The 23552-nt window shown below is 43.8% G+C and overlaps 1 protein-coding gene across 3 annotated transcripts in view; it reads right to left on the minus strand.

Moving 5' to 3' along the window:
- Nucleotides 1-23552, minus strand: part of LOC109905667 (LIM domain kinase 1) — a 90535-nt gene that overhangs the window by 7800 nt on the left and 59183 nt on the right. For 2 of the 3 annotated variants that reach the window (XM_031790808.1, XM_031790809.1), the window contains 9 exons: nucleotides 10339-10448; nucleotides 9519-9710; nucleotides 6727-6832; nucleotides 6257-6453; nucleotides 3369-3558; nucleotides 2797-2883; nucleotides 1230-1361; nucleotides 911-970; nucleotides 337-402 (listed from right to left, as the gene is read on the minus strand). In XM_031790808.1, the coding sequence (XP_031646668.1) occupies nucleotides 337-402; nucleotides 911-970; nucleotides 1230-1361; nucleotides 2797-2883; nucleotides 3369-3558; nucleotides 6257-6453; nucleotides 6727-6832; nucleotides 9519-9710; nucleotides 10339-10448 (1140 nt within the window). Of the gene's footprint in view, nucleotides 1-336; nucleotides 403-910; nucleotides 971-1229; nucleotides 1362-2796; nucleotides 2884-3368; nucleotides 3559-6256; nucleotides 6454-6726; nucleotides 6833-9518; nucleotides 9711-10338; nucleotides 10449-17355; nucleotides 17621-23552 lie in introns of those variants that run through there. The other variant, XM_031790810.1, reaches the window with a different exon arrangement.

Raw genomic sequence — 23552 nt, forward strand, 5'->3', positions numbered from 1 at the left:
ATCTTTATCCAGTGTTTTCTTCAATGTCAGTGTCAGTTCATAGAAATTGATATATTTTCTACCCTCTATTTGAACAGGTCTAGGTGAAGAAGTGTACAGTACATGGCATGTCACTTGTCCTGTAAGGCCTCTGATTTAAGAAGGGCGGCTCTACTGTCCAGTACTTTACACTAACAAAGGTCTCTCTGTTTTCTAACGTCAAGGAATCTCCATTGTCACATCTCTCTCAACGAGAGACAAACCTGTATGTGATCTAGACATACAGGTGCAAAGTCTTAATCCTCAAAGAAAGCACACACCCTTTAGAGAGAACATACCTAACATCTCTTTACTCACCTCTCTGACAAGACAGTTGTATGAGTTCAGGTCGCGGTGGATTATGTTCACGGAATGCAGATATGACTGGAAGATGGAGAGAAGAGAGAGAGGGATGGAAAGAGAGAGAGAGAAAGAAAGAAAACAAGAGTTAGGTATTAAGCCTAAACCTCAAACCAGTGCCTAGTGGAACAAATGTGCATTGTTGTTGCTCCTTCTCTCAAACCCTTTTCAGAGTATAGCCTTTGTAAATTCACTAATCTACAGTCATGTGCTATATTCATCACTGTAAACCCAAATCAGGCAACACACTATGACTACCCACGATGCCCTAATCCAGAAGGAATTCAAGATGTAATTTTCATATAGGGAAATTCTTCTACACGTGATCAACACTGCTGTTACTCTTCCTCTAGATCTCCACTAGAGGGCAGTGTGAGCATGGTTAGTTTGACTGCACTGTCTGATATTCTATTCACCACCACTGCACTGCAGTTTCTCTGACTGCAGCAGTGAGCCCATGGTGCCCTGGTCCTGAAAAGACCCATTCTAGAGGCATTCTATTCATTTTATTAGGCATGGATCATTCACTCACCATTCCTGCAGCGATGTCTTTAGCAAAGCTCACTCTCTGGTTCCATGGGTAGTTGGTGTCCTGTTAGTAAGACAAAACCAGGATAGAATCAGACTCTGGATGTTTCACAGAACATAAACACCAGTGATTAAAACTAAAGAGAGGCTCTCTAATCCTAAATCCTCTGATGAATCTGAGACACAATGTACAACACGCAACTATGCACTCATGGGGACACACAGCCACCCAACCACACACACACACAAGCTGGTGCGGTGGCACACCCATACAGAAGTGCATGCAACAAAGTACTACAATCCTACACACACACACACATTACCATTTTCTTGATTGTCTCCCTCAGGGTTCCTCCTTTGATGTACTCTGCGATGAAGTTGAGTCTCTTATCTTTGTAAAGGACACCGATGAACTTCAGCACGTTGGGGTGCTCCAGACAACGCATCACCTTCACCTGGAGAGGGAGGAGGGTATGTTAGTTATTGTCCTAGCCCTGACTCCTCATAAAGATCAATCATCTAGGAGCTGTGGGGAGTGGTTGTGTGGGTTTAGTAAAGACAGTATTTAGTTAAATGAACTGGGTGGGTAGCTAGATAATTAGTGAACGACCTAGACCTCCTTGTCTCCCGCCCTGAGGGTCTCTGTGAGATAGAACTTCCTCCGTCCAGAACTCGATTTTAGTCTGTAACCATTTCTTCCTGGTCTAAAACATACAAGATGTCTCCTCTCCTGTCATTAACTTGACATAATTGTAACAAGAAAGAGGAGTAATACGTGGTTATTACAGCCTCCCAGAGCGAGACAAACTGATTAGCTCCTAAAGCAGGTACACATTACATAAGCTACTGTGACGTCAAGGAAAGGAGAAAACTCTTTAAAGGCTTTGATTTAAAATGGCCACCAAGGTTTTAAAAATAACTACTATGTCTCTCCCATAAGGACCAGACTCCAATCCATCGATCAAGTTAAAAACATCTTGAACTTAGAAACTCAGGAAACCATTCCCAAGGCAGTGTTTGTGTTTTGTGTGATTAGATTGCGAGAGATTGTAATTGGAGTGTTATGCAGGCTAGGCACTAATAAAAGAGTTAGAAAACAAACCGTAGTCTCCATTCCGCTAGCTGTTTGTTTGTGGGTGGTCATGGCCTGATGTTTTTACTGTTTACAGAGTGGTAACCTGCACACCTCAGTGCTCACATTGTTTCCTGAAGAGGAGAGTAGAATGCAGGGTAGAATAGTGTGTGTGTGTGTGTGTGTGTATGTGTGTGTGTGCGCGCGAGCGTGCATGTGATTGTCGATGTAAGTGTCTGTGTATCTGGGAGGGATGCGGCCAAGGGTGTATACCTGTGTATACCTGTAATGGACTGTCTGTCCACCCCTCACAGCCTAATTAGGGTGGTGTACTTTTTACGAGCTGTAGGGGTGTGTATGACGATCATCTAAACATGACATTCAGAGTTTGACAAACTACATTCTGTGGTAAACCTAGCCCAGGAGGGTTAACAATAGTGGCCAGGGTTGGAAACATGGTAGGTGATCTCTGTCAGTAAACTAAGCCAAAGCATTGTTCTTGATGACACATGTGCTGTAGACACATAGCAAAGGATTGTATTGTTCTTAGAAGAAGTGGGAGCTCTTTGGGACAAGCACAAAGTTTGTCATTGACTGTGGTGGTTCATTCAAATCATTGGAGTAAGGGAAAGAGATGGATGGTGTGCCTTCATAAACCGTTAATATATAAGACCAATTTAAAATCTTATGAAATCATTCTTAAGCAAATGGAATTTAGAATATGAATGTATCTCCTGAATTGATCCCGTTGAACCCTGATGGTGACACATCAACAAAGGCAAAAGAAGTCAAGGGTCAAACAGAGTAATGTCACCCACCTCTTTTAGGAATGTCCTCTGTGTCTCATCATCAAAACGAATCAGCTCCTTCATCACCATCACCTCCCCTGTCTCTCTGTGGGTCACCTGCAGAATCACACACCCAGTGATGTCATCAGCCTGCGCCACAGGGCATGGGGACACTTTCCGTTCAAAGCTAATTTCACCCCAACAGGCAACGTCTGGGAAGTTGTTAAGAACTGCTAAGGTATAAAAACTCTAGATATATGTTGCCCCCCTCTCAAAGCTGATATTTGCTCCCTGCTTGAGTGCATCTTCCAAGCAGCAGATGCAGACATATAGTACATTCTGGTTACATCAGAGGCCATTCTGTAAAACACCTCAATGCTGCCATCTTCTGGAACTTTTTAATACAGAATATATTGCTCCTACGCAGTAACGTTTGACACACATTTAGTAGTGTGAAGTGGGATTTTTAAGGTGTTGGAACTGTCCCCCAAAATGAGTTTCTTTTCCATGGTCATTTTTAACAGAGAGGACAGTTGAACAGACATACCCAAGTCATCAGTCAACAAATCAAAACCAGAGTGTGTAGAGGTTGGTGTGTTAACCTTGATGGCCTGTCCAAAGCAGCCTTTTCCCAGCACCTCTCCATGGATGAGGTCTGAAGGCCGGAAGATCCGGTGCATTCGACTGTTGGAGACGACCCGCAGTGACTCGGAGCGGTTAAAGTCCTTCCTCTGAGAGAGAGGGGACGCTGCGTTACTGGAGCACGGAGACTTATCAATACTGTAGCTCCGCCTGGAGAGAGAGGGCCGAGAGGAAGATAGAGAAACAGAAAAAGAGAGAGGGAGAAAGAGATAAAATAAGAGCGAGGGAGTGAGTGAGGGGCAGAGGAAAAAGAGAGAAAGATGGAACAGGTAGAGACAAAGACAATCATCAGTCAGTCTCACAGTGTAACTGACGCGCATCCATATTGTGTTTCACAGTGTTAAATGGTACTGCCAGGCACCATTCTAGCAGCAATTATTGTTATAGACTAATTAGGAAATGGGAGCGACAGCGTGACTGCAGTTACATATGTAATTGCTCATCCATTTCACTGAAGAACTGAAGTTCCTTGAAATTTTCCGGATTGACTGACCATCACCGTAATGATGGACTGTCGTTTCTCTTTGCTTATTTGAGCTGTTCTTACCATAATATGGACTTGGCATTTTACCAAATAGGGCTATCTTCTGTATATAACCCCTACCTTGTCACAACACAACTGATTGGCTCAAACGCATTAAGATGGAAAGAAATTCCACAAATTAAGGTTGAATAAGGCACACCTGTTAATTGAAATGCATTCCAGGTAGCTACCTTATGAAGCTGGTTGAGAGAATGCCAATAGTGCGCAAAGCTGTCATCAAGGCAAAGGTGTCTACTTTGAAGAATCTAAAATATATTTTGATTTGTTTAACACTTTTTTTTTAACACATGATTCTATGTGTTATTTATTTATTATTATTTTTTATTTAACCTTTATTTAACCAGGTAAGCAAGTTGAGAACAAGTTCTCATTTACAACTGCGAACTGGCGACACAAACAACAACACAGAGTTACACATGGAATAAACAAGCGTACAGTTAAGTTAATAACACAATAGAAAAAAAAGAAAGTTTATATACAGTGTGTGCAAATGGTGTGAGGAGGTAAGGCAATTTTTTATTTATTTTTTTATTTCACCTTTATTTAACCAGGTAGGCTAGTTGAGAACAAGTTCTCATTTGCAACTGCGACCTGGCCAAGATAAAGCATAGCAGTGTGAGCATACAACAAAGAGTTACACATGGAGTAAACAATTAACAAGTCAATAACACAGTAGAAAACAAAGGGGGGGGTCTATATACAATGTGTGCAAAAGGCATGAGGAGGTAGGCAAATAATTACAATTTTGCAGATTAACACTGGAGTGATAAAAGATCAGATGGTCATGTACAGGTAGAGATATTGGTGTGCAGAAGAGCAGAAAAGTAAATAAATAAAAACAGTATGGGGATGAGGTAGGTGAAAAGGGTGGGCTATTTACCAATAGACTATGTACAGCTGCAGCGATCGGTTAGCTGCTCAGATAGCTGATGTTTGAAGTTGGTGAGGGAGATAAAAGTCTCCAACTTCAGCGATTTTTGCAATTCGTTCCAGTCACAGGCAGCAGAGTACTGGAACGAAAGGCGGCCAAATGAGGTGTTGGCTTGTGTGAATAAATAGGCCATAGAGGTGAAGTAATTACAATTGATAAAATTAACACTGGAGTGATAGATGGGCAAATTGTGATGTGCAAGTAGAAATACTGGTGTGCAAAAGAACAGAAAAGTAAATAAAAACAATATGGGGATGAGGTAGGTAGATTGGGTGGGCTATTTACAGATGGGCTATGTACAGCTGCAGCGATCGGTTAGCTGATGTTTAAAGTTAGTGAGGGAAATATAAGTCTCCAGCTTCAGCGATTTTTGCAACTCGTTTCAGTCATTGGCTGCAGAGAACTGGAAGGAAAGGCGGCCAAATAAGGTGCTGGCTTTGGGGATGACCAGTGAGATATACCTGCTGGAGCGCGTCCTAGGGGTGGGTGTGGTTATCGTGACCAGTGAGCTGAGATAAGGCAGAGCCTTACCTAGCATAGACTTATAGATGACCTGGAGCCAGTGGGTCTGGCGACGAATATGTAGCGAGGGCCAGTAGACTAGAGCATACAGGTCGCAGTGGTGGGTGGTATAAGGGGCATTGGTGACAAAACGGATGGCACTGTGTTAGACTGCATCCAGTTTGCTGAGTAGAGTATTGGAAGCTATTTTGTAAATGACATCGCCGAAGTCGAGGATCAGTAGGATAGTCAGTTTTACGAGGGTATGTTTGGCGGCGTGAGTGAAGGAGGCTTTGTTGCGAAATAGGAAGCCGATTCTAGGAGACTTTACAGTCTAGCCAGACACTTAGGTATTTGTAGTTGTCCACATATTCTAAGTCAGAACCGTCCAGAGTAGTGATGCTAGTCGGGCGGGTTGGTGCAGGCACCGAATGGTTGAAAAGCATGCATTTGGTTTTACTAGCGTCTAAGAGCAGTTGGAGGCCACGGAAGGAGTGTTGTATGGCATTGAAGCTTGTTTGGAAGTTAGTTAACACAGTGTCCAAAGAAGGACCAGATGTATACAGAATGGTGTCTTCACTATTATTCTACAATGTAGAAAATAGTTAAAAATAAAGAAAAACCCTTGAATGAGTAGGTGTGTCCAAACTTTTGACGGGTACTGTATGTTTAAAATGTGTTTAGTACACGTTGAATGTTTTTATTTATGTATATATCTCATTTAGTTGAAGATTTCATATAAATCTGTATTTTGTTGCATAATTATTTCCTATTCTATTCATACTGCATTTGAGGTTGAAATAAAACAAAACACCATGACTACAACAGCCTGTATTTGTGCGCCTGTAAACGTCACCGAGATTAGTCCTTACGTGATCATGCGTGAGCGCAGGTTGTTGATATCTGGGTGTGGGGGCTGAGTGATGGGGAGGATGGGGCTTGGACCGTCAGACAGGGGGGTGGTCAGGGGTCCACCCACTGTCTCACCCTCTAAACCCCCCTGGTCGTGGGGGTCGTGCTCTATGGTCAGCTGGAGCAGACGACTGGTCTCCTGGATGAGCAGGTCAATCTGGTGGAGGACAAATATGTTCAGTGTAGCATTAGCATGTAGCATACAATATAGAATGTAAAATAGCATATAGCATAACATGTAGTATGGCTAAGAGTGTTGATGTTTTCCCCTTAGTGTCCATCAACTCCATGCTCTGATGCAGTAGAATAAACAAGAGTAAGGACTTAAACTTGTATCTTGTAACATCAAGACATAAATTTCATTAACATCTAAAATCAATGTCATTGATGTCTATCAGCAACACAAGTAAAGAGATGTCAGCTAGGTTACCTCATCGAGAGGAACATTCCTGATGGGTGTTCCGTTGATCTCCAGGATCCGGTCTCCGACATGTATGGAGTTCTTCACATCTGGACTGATCAACTCAGAATCCACCCTGGAGAAGGAATGAGAGAACAGCGATAAGCAGTTGGAAATACAGTTGAAGTCGGATGTTTACATACACCTTAGCCAAATACATTTAAACTCAGTTTTTCACAATTCCTGACATTTAGTCCTAGTAACAATTCCCTGTCCTAGGTCAGTTAGGATCACCACGTTATTTTAAGAATGTGAAATGTCAGAATAATAGTAGAGAGAATGATTTATTTCAGCTTTTATTTCTTTCATCACCTTCCCAGTGGGTCAGAAGTTTACATACACTCAATTAGTATTTGGTAGCATTGCCTTTAAATTGTTTAACTTGGGTCAAACGTTTCAGGTAGCCTTCCCACAATAAGTTGGGTGAATTTTGGCCCATTCCTCCTGACAGAGCTGGTGTAACTGAGTCAGGTTTGTAGGCCTCCTTGCTCGCACACACTTTTTCAGTTCTGCCCACAAATGTTCTATGGGATTGAGGTCAGGGCTTTGTCATGGCCACTCCAATACCTTGACTTTGTTGTCCTTAAGCCATTTTGCCACAACTTTGGAAGTATGCTTGGGGTCATTGTCCATTTGGAGGACCCATTTGCGACCAAGCTTTAACTTCCTGACTGATGTCTTGAGATGTTGCTTCAATATATCCACATAATTGTCCTGCCTCATGATGCCATCTATTTTGTGAAGTGCACCAGTCCCTCTTGCAGCAAAGCACCCCCAAAACATGATGCTGCTACCCCCGTGATTCACGGTTGGGATGGTGTTCTTCGACTTGCAAGCCTCTCCCTTTTTCCTCCAAACATAACGATGGTCATTATGGCCAAACAGTTATATTTTTGTTTCATCGGACCAGAGGACATTTCTCCAAAATGTACGATCTTTGTTCCATTGTGCAGTTGCAAACTGTAGTCTGGATTTTTTTATGGCGATTTTGGGGGAGTGACTTCTTCCTTGCTGAGCGGCCTCTCAGGTTATGTCGATATAAGACTCCCTTTACGTGACAACGTGTCTCCTTCCCGAGCGGTATGACGGTTGCGTGGTCCCATGTTGTTTATACTTGTGTACTATTGTTTGTACAGATGAACATTTGGAAATTGCTCCCAAGGATGAACCAGACTTGTGGCAGTCTACAAAAAAAAATTCTGAGGTCTTGGCTGATTTCTTTTGATTTTCCCATGATGTCAAGCAAAGAGGCACTGAGTTTGAAGGTAGGCCTTGAAATGCATCCACGGGTACACCTCCAATTGACTCAAATTATGTCAATTAGCCTATCAGAAGCTTCTAAAGCCATGACATCATTTTCTGGAATTTTCCAAGCTATTTAAAAAGGCACAGTCAATTTAGTGTATGTAAACTTCTGACCCACTGGAATTGTGATACCTTGAATTATAAGTGAAATAATCTGTCTGTAAACAATTGTTGGAAAAATGACTTATGTCATGCACGAAGTAGATGTCCTAATCAACTTGCCAAAACTATAGTTTGTTAACAAGAAATGTGTGGAGTCGTTGAAAAATGAGTTTTTATGACTCCAACCTAAGTGTATGTAAACTTCCGACTTCAACTGTAGATTTAACCTCGATATCCATCTTTCTCACATTCCATTAGCCGAGTGATTACATCATAAATCTAGGAAGTATGACAATGTGAGACTACAGAAAATCTAGCATGTACAGAATGGTATACTGGTCCACTGGAAAGATAGAAGACAGAACAGCGTACCTACTGCTAGATCCTTTTCCATCTCTTTTGTTGTACAAGGACATGGGTATAGTATTTCATCTACACTGGATTTAAATAACAATGTCCTCACTTTCCCTCACTTCCATTCTCCCATTCAGTAATCTCCCATACTTCCGTTAGCCTCCCGATACATCCCCCTCCCCTCCTTCCCTCCCCACTCCATCCCCCTTTCCCTCCCCCTTCCATCCCCCTCCCCACTCCACCCCCCTTCCCTCCCCACTCCACCCCCCCCCCTTCCCTCCCCACTCCATCCCCTCCCTTCCCCCCTCCCCACTCCACCCCCCCACCTCCCCTCCCCACTCCATCCCCCTCCCCTCCCCACTCCATCCCCTTCCCACTCCATCCCCCTCCCCTCCCCTCCCCACTCCATCCCCCTTCCCACTCCATCCCCCTCTCCTCCCCACTCCATCCCCCTTCCCACTCCATCCCCCTTCCCACTCCATCCCCCTCCCCACTCCATGCCCCCCCCTCCCCACTCCATCCCCCTTCCCACTCCATCCCCTCCCCTCCCCTTCCCACTCCATCCCCTCCCCTCCCCACTCCATCCCCTCCCCGCCCCTCCCCACTCCATCCCCTCCCCACTCCATCCCCCTCCCCACTCCATCCCCCTTCCCACTCCATCCCCTCCCCTCCCCACTCCACTCCATCCCCTCCCCTCCCCGCCCCTCCCCACTCCATCCCCTCCCCACACCATCCCCCTCCCCACTCCATCCCCCTCCCCACTCCATCCCTCCCCACTCCATCCCCTCCCCTTCCCACTCCATCCCCTCCCCTTCCCACTCCATCCCCCTTCCATCCCCACTCCATTCCTCCCTTGGTGTATTTATTACAATTCTATTCAATAGTTAATTAAACCAGGAAGTCCCACTGAGATAAGGAATACTCTTTTCCATCTCTCTCCCTTTCCCACCATATCTCAACCCTCCATCACTCCTACCCCCCTACCCCTTCTCTATACTCACTGTGATACCCTGACAGTGCGTTCGGGGCCGTAGCCATTGGGGCTGACAGGCTGGTTGATGGCGACTGAGATCCCTCTCCGCCCGTCTGTGGAGGCTGGGATGGACACCAGGGTCACCGTGTGGGGAATCCTGGCGCATGGTGAGTCTGGCAGGGACACCGGCGTCACGATAGTCCGGTAGTAACAGAGGCCACTGTCAAGGGAGAAAGGGGAGAGAGGCAGGGGGAGGTCAGCATAGATAGAACAGAAAAGTGTACGAATATCCATAAAGCAATATTAATATGGAGAAATAGGAATGCAAATGTGATATGTTCTTACACAATGTCATGTTCGCATATTACACATTTTATTTTGGACATAAGTGACAATTTACATTTCTGTGTGCATCACCTGATAGAATTAAATTATATTTTTAACATCGTGCCAGAATGTCAAGTGGCAGAATAATGATCTAGTCAGCCTCCCATCACACACACACTTCCATTCAGAGCTGACAGCACAATGACTGCTTTGTATTTCAACATCCCTTCCTCCCTCCTCGTGTCAGTGTGTGTGTGTCATACAGTACCCCCTTCCTCACCTCATGTCAGTTGTTTCTCTATCCAGCACTACCGTTATTTCCACATTTCTAGTTCTGCTTTAGGCTACAGTGGCCAGGCTGCACAGCAATGGTGTTACTGTAATAACATTCTGAACAAATTACAACCTCTCATCTCGGTGATAAATAATGCCCTTCCCTTGAGTCTACTGAATCTCTACACCCTACAATTATGTATGAAGACCATTTTATAAATAACGTTTTTATGATCATTATAATGTACCAGTATAGTTTGGACCTCTCCACCAGTGCGTAGGTGTCTCCGTCTCCGATGAAGGCTCTGCAGTTCAGACAGGTGAAGCATTCTGGGTGGTACTTCTGTTCCCCTGCGACCTGGAAGACACACGTAGAGGGAGGGTCAGGGAAGGATTCCTAGGTAGGAGAGTCAGCTAAATAACACAACCTTTATTTCAGCAGGTTGGTCAATTGCGATCCAAATGATTATCTTGCAATTACCGTCTGTCTGATGTCAAGACAGAAAAGCAAGGCAAAGAGAAATCTACAAAACACAACGATAGGTCAAACGTTAAACAAAGCAAAGAGAATATACTACAAGTCAACTACAAGTTCACTACTTGTTCAGGTCAGTAGATGCATCACATCACAAAAACAGCAATAAACAGAGCAACAAACTATGGCAGATGCAGGTTAACCAGTACAAGTAGGGCTAGATGGCTGTGGTTGATATCATCGTTATTAGCTTCTGGTTAGTTTCTATCTAGCGCTATCCAATCACTGGCAGAAGGATAGAGCTGATCATTGAATAACGGCCAAAAACAGCACAACCAACGACCAGATGAATGTAACAGCCAGAGTTAAATTACCGACCACAAACAGATTTGTAAACGAACAGATATCACAATCGATGACCAGATGAATGTAACAGCCAGAGTTAAATTACCGACCACTACGAGATTTGTAAATGAACAGATACCACATTCACACATGCTCCTTATAGATGCTTAACGTAGTAACCAGGCAAATTGGTCTAAAATGGTCCCACTTGAGAAAGCATTTGGCACAGGGTTTACTGGTAATCGATTGAAAGATGTAAGATTCCCACTAGAGGCTGATTTACACATGGAATGCTAATCTATACATAAAATCCCCCCAGGTAAAATGACCTTAAATGCAAATGACCAACATCGCTGGTTGGACAGGTCTAGCAGGGCTTTACTTAAACAAGAAACTGGTGACCTCGTAGCTCCTCAGAGACAGAGGTTAAAGACCTCTCTCTCTCTTGCTCTGCTCTGATCAGAGGCACTCAAGTGCTGCAATGATCTGCAATTCAAATTTTACTGGGGGGTAGTTTCAGTTTTCTGGGATGAACAAAGAATAGTAATCTATGAAATATGAGGGGGGAAAAAAGAAAAACAATTCAAGGGGGGATTTTTTAGACACTATTAAGAAAACTTTTAAATAATACTGCTCTTATGAGTTTGGAAATACTAGCAATTCCCTTTAAGAGTGGCACAGTGGTAGATAATATAGATAAAACTAAATTCCGGGTAATCAACAAAATCTACCTCTACAGCCCTGTGTCTACCCTCCCCCTCGGGGAGCGTTCCCATGGAAACCAGAGAGACAGAGACAGAGAGCCAGAGACAGAGAGAGCCAGAGACACAGAGAGCAAGAGACAGAGACAGAGAGCCAGAGACAGAGAGAGAGACAGAGAGAGAGACAGAGAGACAGAGAGAGAGACAGAGAGAGAGAGAGACAGAGAGAGAGACAGAGAGACAGAGAGACAGAGAGAGACAGAGAGAGACAGAGAGACAGAGAGAGAGACAGAGAGACAGAGAGAGACAGAGAGAGACAGAGAGACAGAGAGAGAGACAGAGAGAGAGAGAGAGACAGAGAGAGAGAGAGAGAGACAGAGACAGAGAGACAGAGAGACAGAGAGACAGAGAGACAGAGAGACAGAGAGAGACAGAGAGACAGAGAGAGACAGAGAGACAGAGAGAGACAGAGAGAGAGACAGAGAGACAGAGAGACAGAGAGAGAGAGACAGAGAGAGAGAGAGACAGAGAGACAGAGAGAGAGAGACAGAGAGAGAGAGAGAGACAGAGAGAGACAGAGAGAGAGAGAGAGAGAGAGAGAGAGAGACAGAGAGAGAGAGAGAGAGAGAGACAGAGAGAGAGAGACAGAGAGAGACAGAGAGAGAGAGAGAGAGAGAGAGAGAGAGAGAGAGAGAGAGAGAGAGACAGAGAGAGAGAGAGAGACAGAGAGACAGACAGAGAGACAGAGAGAGAGAGACAGAGAGAGAGAGACAGAGAGAGAGAGAGAGAGAGAGAGAGAGAGGAATGAGAGAAATGGGTTGACTCCCTGACCTAATTGTGTACCTTTTGAATCCTGGTTGTTCATGATAACAGAGCAGATGGACTCCGATAGTGAATGAGAAGAGAGAAGGTAATGAATGTGTAATTGTTTTCCATTAGCTCTGGAGCAGATGGAACACAGAATGAGTTGGTAAAGAGAAGCAGCCTCAGGGGCTTGGTGAGTCACAGTCACTGTATTTTGCAGTAGAGTAGAGTAGAGTAGGAAGGGTAAAACATGGGCTGTAAACAATGATAAGTGGCTGAGTTCTTTATGTCAGTTATGATCACAGTGTGTGTAAACACCACATCACAGTCACTCAGAGGGACGGAGATGAAATTATAACGAAGTACAATGAATTACAATTGAAGTACAATGAATGATGAAAGATAGGGTTCAAAATGTCTTCTAGTTGATAATGAATAAGCATACGCTGTAATGTCAACCATGCTATCCTTGTGTTAAGGTATGTTATAGAGTAAAGTAAAATAGTTGAATATGCATGTGCTTGTGTAAACCAAAAGCACAGCCAACATTAGCATATTTCACAGCATGCTCTATTGCAGGTAGATTTTTTCAAATGCTTGTTTCAATATCTATGTTTTTGCAATGGACATTGATTGATTGATCATATGCTACTCAAATATAAATAACATACATTTTTCTAAACTAATCCAATCTATTACTTTATTGCACACGTTATTGCCAAGTCTGGGTCCAAGAGGCTCCTAAATAGCTTCTACCCCCAAGCCATAAGACTAACAGCTAATCAAATGGCTACCCAGACTATTTGCATTGCCGGTGTACCCTGCTCATGAATGATTTGCTATTCTTATCTCTTATTTTCTTAAAACTGCATTGTTGGTTAAGGGCTTGTAAGTAATCATTTCACTGTAAGGTTGTATTCGGCGCATGTGACAAATAACATTTTATTTGACTTGATTTATTGAAATGGTTGTTCCGGTTTAGATAGTCTCATATCTTAGTCTTCCCAACCCGGCAGTCATTCTGAATACAGGTTGCGGCATTCATGTTGGATATTCCCACTCGAGTTGGATTCCAATAGGACTTACAGAATTACAGTCACATCATAATGTGACTTGCAGGCCTGAAAACCATGAGTTTCAGGCAACTGTATAGGGTAAAACTAGGCCCTCAAAATAAGGCCTTATTAAATACTTGTTGTATTTGGTTAAATATTATTTTTTATGACAATATATTCACTTAGGATCTCACTTGGTGGAGGCCACTGAACTGAAAATGGATGAAAGCAATAACCATGTCTTTGTCATGAACAAATACAGTCATGGGTGTTAACTCTGGGTAATATGCAAATAAGGCTTTACAACTAAGCGGTGTGTTAATTTAACATTGCAAAGTGTGGACCTCTATAGACACTGGACCAGTGACACATTTAACACTGTCAGTGTTGATTTAACACTGTAGAATTGTGTGTGTGTGTGTGTGTGTGTGTGCATGGGTGTGTGTGTAGCAGGCAGTGGCCAGTCTCAGGCGTGAGCCCCCGCGTGGAGGAGAGGAAGGACATCTGGACGTAGAGGAGGAGACAGTGCGACACCTGCCACTCTGACACTGTGGCTACTGCCATTTGTCGACCCCCGAAACCTCTTTCCTACACACAAACACATCTCTCCAACCACATCTGACAACTGCTACTGCCACACACACACAAAGAAAAAACAGAGCAGAAAGAGAGAAGAGAGAGAAAGATAGACACTAACAATAGCCCTGTGTGTATCTTATGGGTGGAATGTTCTATTATCCTTCTCTCACTGCTAATTTAGCAAATTTACAATTACTCAGAATGAAACTATGCGGCATGAGACCACCTGATCTGGAAATCCCAAGAAACCTGCCCAAAACATTGGTTAAAAATCTTCCATTTACAAATGAGAGGGGATAACTTACAGCGCATACTGTAACTACCCACAGCTGGTCCCCCCCCCGCCTCTGTAGTCATGCGTATGTGTGTGTATAAGAGAGCACTGTGGCTTGGCATGTGGCGCACACAGGACCTCTGTGACAACAATCCAAATTATCAGCACGTTTCCTTTGGTAACAGTGAGGGGGGCGGACAGTACCCAGGAAGAACTGGGTCGGTCGCCATGGAGAAGCATCTGGAAACAGTGTGTGGGTCTGTTACCATGGTGAGGTGGAGGGAGGCGGTCACATATTAAGCATCTGATAATGAACACTAACTGCACCAGCTGGGGACTTGTGATGAAGATACAGTGGTGAGAAATGCAACGAATCTCAAAATAGAAAGCGGGAACCTGCCTGAAACTACTCATGTATATAACCAGGCAAATCTTTACATTTTCTTTGTCCAATAAATCATCTCTCTTCCTCATCTTTCTACACTGTAAACCAAATCAGTGCAAATAAATAGAAAAACATTCCTTGAGGCCTCTAGTGTAATAAACTGAGTTCTGTTACACAAGAATGAGGAAATTCCCCTGGTGATGATGAGACAGCCATTCAGAAGCTGTCATTTCAGTACCTAAATGTGTCATTAAAGTTTCAACTTTAAGTGTTTGATGACCAATAAGTTGGGAGGCTAATCCGTTTAGTGGTGTGTGTGTGTTTTCAGACAGCCTATGGAATGTGTATGGCCCCTGTTGGACCAATCATAGGTATTTATGACCCCCTGCTGTCACTACGATACTCTCCTCAGGTTCTCTAGTGTAAACAACAGATGAGAGGGGAATTCTCCATATTGAGTTTAGGTCATTTTCAGTTCCCAAAACTATTGCATCTTAGTTTTTTTAGGATTCATTCTAAAAGGTTGAGTCCAACCATGTAAACTAGGTGAATTGGAGCCAATGCTACAGTATATTCTAATATCCATACTAGCATACCTTTCAGAATGCTTGCCCATTGCCCACTACATTGCTTATTAGTGTGGTGGATATTGGAACTTTAGCCGGTTGCTTACTTCTGTTTCCTGTATAGACTTCCAGTTATACTGATGCATTTTGGGCCTGTAAAGGGTCTTGCCGATTTAGTGATATGGACCATGTGTGGAGGGTCATGGGGACTATAAAACACTAGCAACATAGGGTATGACCCCCGTCAGTTAGCCTGGTATTAACACTACACACGCACACACACACGTTGTCAGTTAATCTGATATAAACATTGCACACACACACCACCATGACTTCACTAACCCATCCCAGGCAGGATAAATCTGTAACAGTGATATAATTGTAACGCACAGCACCTTGAGGTGATGCAGAGCTGGCACAGAGGGGATCCGGTTGGTGTAACTAACCACTTTATGGGAAACCTGGAGATGACTAGCTATTCCAGTGACCTATTGAGGTTCAATGGAACTGTTGCAATAGTTTAGCTCAGGGCGTCAACATGTTCTGTTGTTGAGGCCTACTGAGACTGCCAAGTACACATAAAACCAATGGAAAAGGAGTACTTTTCATGCTACACAAGCTGATGTTGACATCAGGAATTTAAATTAAATCAGCAGCACATTCAGCAGGTAATAGATACTCCATGAGAGTTAATTCTAGGTCAAATTCCAAAAATGATTCATGGGGGATTCCACATTATAAATCCATTTGATGAGGTGCTGGGGGATCAGGATCAGTCAAATCTCCATACAACAGATGGGTAGAACGTCTATAATATAGAAACCTGCATTTAAATCAATTCATCACGCAATGAAATTTGGCTTTTCAATTTCCAAACCAAAACCTAAACTGTGGAGAGAAGAGAAGTGGAGCATGGCCTGGATCTTGAGTAGAAAAAGGACAAATGTATCCTATCCACACACAAGAGTGTGTGGATAGGATACACAGGCAACACAAAGCCTGTGTTGCCAACTGAGATCTAAGTAGGAAAGAAGGCAGTGAATGGGGGAAGCATAATGGTGATTGGAGGTGCTATCTAGAACCATAATGTGTTATTCGGCTATCCCAATAGGATAAACCTTTTTGGTTCCAGGTAGAACCCTCTGTAGAAAGACACTACAAGGAACCAAAAAGTGTTATTCAAAGAGTTATCATATGGGGACAGCCAAAAAAACATTATGGTTCTAGATGGTGCCTCCAATCACCATTAGGCTTCCCCCGTTCACTGCCTTCTTTCTTACTTAGATCTCATTTGGCAACACAGGCTTTCATTTTGTTTCTGATTCCGACTCACTTAGAAAGAATACATTGGGAAAATATGATTAGACCAGACCAAGTGGCAGAAACGGCACCCAGCAGCCCCAAACAGGGCTAGAATTCAAGCCTGTTCATTGGAAAACCCCTGTCTACCACTTAGCCAACAGCATGTTAAGGACATCCTGTAGCATCAACAGCATGTTAAGGCCATCCTGTAGCATCAACACCATCATGATGAGCTATGGCTGCTTTAGAACTGCTGTCAATGGAATCAGCATGATACCTCATGGTAAGTCAATGAAGCGTTGAGTTCCATCTGATAGATAGGTGGACATCCGGTAGAGGCACACACTTGTGTGTACATGATCATGTGTGTTTATACTGTGCATATGTACAGTGCAGGGCTGCAATCATCTCAGCATTACAATCAAGCTTTAACTAGCCTAGCCTACTGTAACTGGGGCTCTGGGCAGGACCTACTCTAAATATAGACCATGTGCTTGCCCCGGCTCATTTCTATTTCATGAAACAAACAAAAAATGTATTTCATGGACCCAGTTTCTTAGAGATCATTTCAACCCTTTCAACATGAAGATATCGCTTAACAACATCATTTTAGGGAACAATACAATACCAATACTGATGTTCTATTTCTACTAAAACCATGCAATAGAGAGAGACCTAAAGCACAAACGCAGCAAAATCAAGCCTGCCCACTCAACACAAGCTGAAGCTAGCCAAGCCCTTTCACTCAATCACAGTCTACAGAGGGAAAGCCATTTTACCTTTTTGTCCCTTTTCCACAGCTTGAGACAGCAAAATCCCCAGAAAAATAAATCTGACACCATGGCAGCCTCCCGCCTGCTGCTGCTTTCCTATACAGTCCACTCTACTCCCGGCAAGACTAGTTCATTCTGGTGAGCCCACACCGCTGTCACAACACAGAGGCAGCGGCCAAATTAGAGAGAGCGAGGAGCTGCCCACGCCTTTGCCGCTGAGCTCATCTCTGAAACGACATCACAGGCTGCTCTTCCCCCTCCCTCCCTATCTAACTCTAACAAGCGGCAGCCGCTCTCGCTTTCTGTTTTTATGACCTCATCGTTTCCTGCCTGGCCTGGCCCATCCATGCGCCTGCTGGCTGTGTCTCCTCTCTGATGTCTTCAGAAAATACCCCCTCCCACATTTCTTCCTCTCTCTTCCCCATCCCCCTTTCCCTAGTTCCCCTGATTCCAAAGCTCCTCTAGCTGACAGGCAATCATATTTAATCCTCTGTCTGAAATGTCAAATAAAAAAAGGGGGCTAGCCAAAGCCCTCACGCGACACCATCATGTCATCCAACATTTTGTTTTAGAGGGCTTACTGTACTAGTGGGGAGGATGACAGACTGATTCTACAAACGTAGGATCTTAATTTGAGCCAGTTTGCTACAGCTGGAAAAGAATCCTGCAGCAACAGGAAATGTGAATTATTATGTGGATTATAATGAATGGACATTTTTGTTGGGGTTGATTCATTTTTCATAAGGGAATATCAAGTCTGAAATTTCAAAGTGGAAACTACAAACTTCTGAAGCCATTTTAAACCTCGAAATTACAATACACATTTGACATTTCCTCTGTGATAAAATGAAGGTCCTACATCTGTAGCCACTGCTGCGTTGTCTCGGCTGTGTGCTTATGGTTGTTGTACTGTTTGAAGGTGAACCTTCGTCCCAGTCTGAGGTCCTGAGACCTCTGGAGCAGGTTTTCATCAAGGATTTCTCTGTATTTTGCTCCGTTCACCTTTGCCTCGATCCTGACTAGTCTCCCAGTCCCTGCCTCTGAAAAACATCCTCACAGCATGATGCTGCCACCACCATGCTTCATGGTACTAGGTTGGTACTAGGATGGTACTAGGTTTCCTCCAAACGTGACGCTTGGCATTCAAGTCAGAGAGTTCAATTTTGGTTTCATCAGACCAGAGAATCTTGTTTCTCATGGTCTGAAAGTCTTTAGGTGCCTTTTGACAAACTCCAAGCAGGCTGTCATGTGCCTTTTACTGAGGAGTGGCTTCCGTCTGGCCACTCTTCCATAAAGACCTGATTGGCGGAGTGCTGCAGAGATGGTTGTACTTCTGGAAGGTTTTCCAATCTCCACATAGAAAATCCAGTGCTCTGTCAGAGTGACCATCAGGTTCTTGGTCATCTCCCCGACCAAGGCCCTTCTCCCCCGATTGCTCAGTTTGGCCAGCTCTAGGAAGTGTCTTGGTGGTTCCAAACTTCTTCCATTTAAGAATGATGGAGGGCACTGTGTTCTTGGAGACACTCAATTCTACAGAATTTTTTTGGTGCCCTTCCCCAGATCTGTGCCTCGACATAATCCTGTCTCAGAGCTCTACAGACAATTCCTTCGACCTCAGGGCTTAGTTTTTGCTGTGACATGCACTGTCAACTGTGGGACAGTTGTGTGTGCCTTTCCAAATCATGTCCAATTAATTGAATTTACAACAGGTGGACTCCAATCAAGTTGTAGAAACATCTCAAGGATGATCAATGGAAACAGGATGCACCTGAGCTCAAATTCGAGTCTCATAGCAAAGGGCCTGAATACTTATGTAAATAAGATATGTTTTTTCTTTTTTATATATTGGATACAATTTCTAAAAACCTGTGTTCGCTTTGTCATTATGGGCTATTGTGTGTAGATTGCTGAGAATTGTTATTTTATTTTTTTAAATACATTTTTAGAATAAATCTGTTAACGTCACAACATTTTTGAAAAAGTTATCTTCAGGGTCAGATGCTTCCAAGAGGAAACCACATCACTTTTCAAAACAGTCTTCTCTTGGAAATGACTGACCCTGAAGAACAATAGAACATTAAGCAAAAATAGAGTGCCAGACATTATTACAATGGTTGATCAATGGCACCTCAGCCAATAGAAACGCTACATAACAGTGTAGTAAGGTGGCTGTGTTATTGGGGATAGTGTAGGTAACCTAGCGGTTAGAGAGATGAGCCAGCAACTGGAGGGTTGCCAGTTCGTCAGACGGGAAAAATATTTTTGGAAGTCAGCTGGCAACCGGAGGGTTGCAGGTATGAAATCCTACATGCCTGCCGTTGTGCCCTTGAGAAAGGCACTTAAACTAGAATTTCACTAGTAGGGAAATAAAATAATTTCCATGGTGGTCGTTTCTATTTTTAAATAAAGCAGAAGTGGTCAAAAAGTCATTAGATAGAGGTTTCTATTGGGGAGGAATGTGAACATGCCACCACAAGTATAATAGAATTGGAAAACCCCACTAAAAAGCAAAGAATATTGAATCTGAAAAGGTACCAAAATGTTATAAACGATGGAGTTTTCAAGACGCTCATCAAAGTGTCAGACCAGGTTGAAGTTCATATTGTTATGCGTGGATACGTATGAATATGTAAAGATCTCTCCATTCTATGGTGTGGGATGGAAAATGTTGACAAAGTCATTGTAGGCAGTCAAACAAGACTAGGCAGGCAGGTAATGGTAAATAAATTCCACCTCACTAAAACCTTAGCAGGAAGGAAGTGTAAGCCCCCTTTCTGTAAATACACATTCCTGCTACCTTTCCAATGTTGCTCAACCTCTACGGTGACATGCTGAAACCCTTACAGTAACTCAAGTCTACTTCCCAACACTCACCCCCAGGCATATCTGACCAGACACAAACAAACCAGCTCCCACCCTAATTTCAGAATCTGACATGTTGTTCACTGACTATTGCTCAATCACCATTGTGACAAACTGAAAATCATACAGTCTTAATGTCTGAAAGTGAGTGTCTTGTTGTCTCACACCAGTGGGAGTTGTTATAAGAAGTTGATAAACTGTGATTGTCCGTGAAAGGGAGGGACATATCATGTACTGTAAAGTTTCTTGAAAATATGTATATTTCCCAATATCCATCCACTCATAACAATACTGAAACGACTCTGACCTTTAAATGCATTATTAACCACCCAAGGTAGTTCATTCTCTTGGGGCTGTGGTTGGCATGCTTGCCTTTGGGTCATGGCAACCCCGTTTGAATACCTGCAGGGACATAGCCTACCTACTCCAGCAGGACACGCCAACACTATACCAGAGTGGAAGAAATGAACCTAAGCGGTTTGAGAAACGGCACAATTCTTTACTGCTAACTAATGTCCAAATTACACAATCTCTGAGGTTCTTCTGTAGTCAGCAGTGAGGGAGGTAGAAACCAGGGAGGCAGGAGAGAGGGAGGCAACGGGGAGGGAGGCAGCAGGACAGTGGATTCAATTACTGCACTTGGCTCTGTATCCAAGTCATAAATCACCTTGAACAGAATAGGCGTTATAAATTACTGGCCCCTAACTCTGACCACTCATCTGATCAAGGCTGCAGAAGTCAATGGTGAAAACAGAGAGCTAGAGAGAGAGGTGGCGGGGGGGGGGGGGGGGGGGGGATCTCATCCCACATGAGGAGGATTCTGTGATCATGGTTGACAGAGGATAGGGCTTACATACAGATGTAAGTTCAAGTGTTAAGCTTCTTGAAAATGTACAAGACGGCCATATAATCTTGTGTGTAGGGTGAGTGGCACTGGTTCACAAATCCAACCACAAACAGTGGTTGAATGAGGCTTTATGGCTGCTTACATTGATCTGAGGCTCTAGACTCCTTATAGGAAAACCTCACCGAAAGCAGAGGCACGGTGAGAAATGTCTCAATTCATTCTGTTCTCTTGTCCGACCAAAATGACCTGATCAATGTGACATTTCAATCAGCAGACTGAGTCACAGCCACATTGCATCACACGGTTTTGGAGTGCTTTCTCTATCCCGGCTCCAACAAACAAAACCCTCTTTCAGAGGATGCTTTTTGTGGGCTGATGAAATGCAGTCTGCCCTGTTTGGCTGGCCTGATGCCAAGAGAGGGTATGTGGGATTGGACTGCATCACGTCATATGTCCAAGGCGCAGGGAATGAAAAGCAGCAGAGGAAGTTGACCTTGTCTGCCATTCGGTTCGGTCAGTCAGTTGGTCCGTCCATCTATAACACCATTGGTCTGACATCTTTGTGATAACGCGATTGCCTGACTGTTTTAGTTGGACTGAACCATGGTCGGACGTCAGTGGTTTCTTTACACTGTAAGGGAAATGTGAGTGATACATCTGGCCCTGTAGAGGACTCTGGGTAATGGGTAGCAGGTGGTAGGGCAGGGAAGGGCGAGCTCTAGCTGCCATCTCTGATTCCCTTTTGGCTCTGCTGGCCTCCGCTGGGTGGGTGGTTAATTACTAAGATTGCACTGCAGAAGCCTGGCTGTGGGTTGAGTGTAAATGACACACACTCGTGCACGGATGCATAGATACAGAGAAGGACATACACATACAAATCCTGGCTGTAAATGGTAGAGAGCAAAAAACATTGAATGAGTGTGTGTGTGTGTGTATGTTTGCGCACATCAAAGAGGTCTGCTCCAGGATATAAAAATATATATATTTGTTCCTAAACTAAGCGACCACAACAAGCACTAACTCTCTCTAAGAGTTACTGAACATATTACCTCAAAACAGGGTTCACTATAAGCATTAACAATATAGAGTGCCTTTCGGAAAGTAATCAGACCACTTGATTTTTTCCACATTTTGTTAAGTTACAGCCTTATTCTAAAATTGATGAAATATTTCCCCTCATCAATCTACACACAATAGCCCATAATGACAAAGCAAAAATAGATTCGTACAAATGTTTGATAATATAAAAAAAAATGAAATATCACTTTTACTTAAGTATTCAGACCCTTTACTGAGTACTTTGTTGAAGCACCTTTGGCAGAAACTACAGTCTCAAGTCTTCTTGGGTATGATGCTACAAGCTTGGCACATCTGTATTCTGGGAGTTTCTCACATTCTTCTTAGCAGATCCTCTCAAGCTCAGTCGGGTTGGATGCGGAGCGTTGCTGCACAGCTATTTTCAGGTCTCTCCAGAGATGTTTGATCGGATTCAAGTCCGGGCTCTGGCCGGGCCACTCAAGGACATTCAGAGACTTGTCCCGAAGCCACTCCTGCTTTGGCTGTGTGTTTAGGGTTGTTGTCCTGTTTGAAGGTGAACCTTCGCACCAGCCTGACGTCCTGAGCGCTCTGGAGCAGGTTTTCATCAAGGAGTTCTCTGTATTTTGCTCCGTTCATCTTTGCCTCGATCCTGACTAGTCTCCAAGTCTCTGCCGCTGAGAAACATCCCCTCAGCCTGATGCTGCCACCCCCATGCTTCACCGTGGGGATGGTGCTAGGTTTCAGCCAGACGTGAAGCTTGGCATTCAAGCCACAGAGTTCAATGCTGGTTTCATCAGACCAGAGAATCTTGTTTCTCATGGTCTGAGAGTCTTTAGGTGCCTTTTGACAAACTCCAAGCAGGCTGTCATGTGCCTTTTATTGAGGAGTGGCTTCCGTCTGGCCACTCTTCCATAAAGCCCTGATTGGCGGAGTGCTGCAGAGATGGTTGTACTTCTGGAAGGTTTTCCCATCTCCACAGAGAAACTATAGTACTCTGTCAGAGTGACCATCAGGTTCTTGGTCATCTCCCCGACCAAGGCCCTTCTCCCCCGATTGCTCAGTTTGGCCAGGCGGACAGCTGTAGGAAGTGTCTTGGTGGTTCCAAACTTCTTCCATTTAAGAATGATGGAGGCCACTGTGTTCTTGGGGGCCTTCAATGCTACAGAATTTTTGTTGGTCCCCTTCCCCAGATCTGTGCCTCTACATAATCCTGTCTCAGAGCTCTACAGACAATTCCTTCGACCTCATGGCTTGGTTTTTGCTGTGACATGCACTGTCAACTGTGGGACAGTTGTGTGCACCTTTCCAAATCATGTCCAAGTCGAGACTCGAATGTCCAATTCGAGTCTCATAGCAAAGGGTCAGTTTTTTATATTTTTATATATTTGCTAAAACTTCTTTGTCATTATGGGGTATTGTGTGTAGATTGCTGAGGATTTCTTTTTTTAAATACATT

The sequence above is a fragment of the Oncorhynchus kisutch genome, linkage group LG15, assembly GCF_002021735.2.
Source record: "Oncorhynchus kisutch isolate 150728-3 linkage group LG15, Okis_V2, whole genome shotgun sequence".
Classification (NCBI taxonomy): domain Eukaryota; kingdom Metazoa; phylum Chordata; class Actinopteri; order Salmoniformes; family Salmonidae; genus Oncorhynchus; species Oncorhynchus kisutch.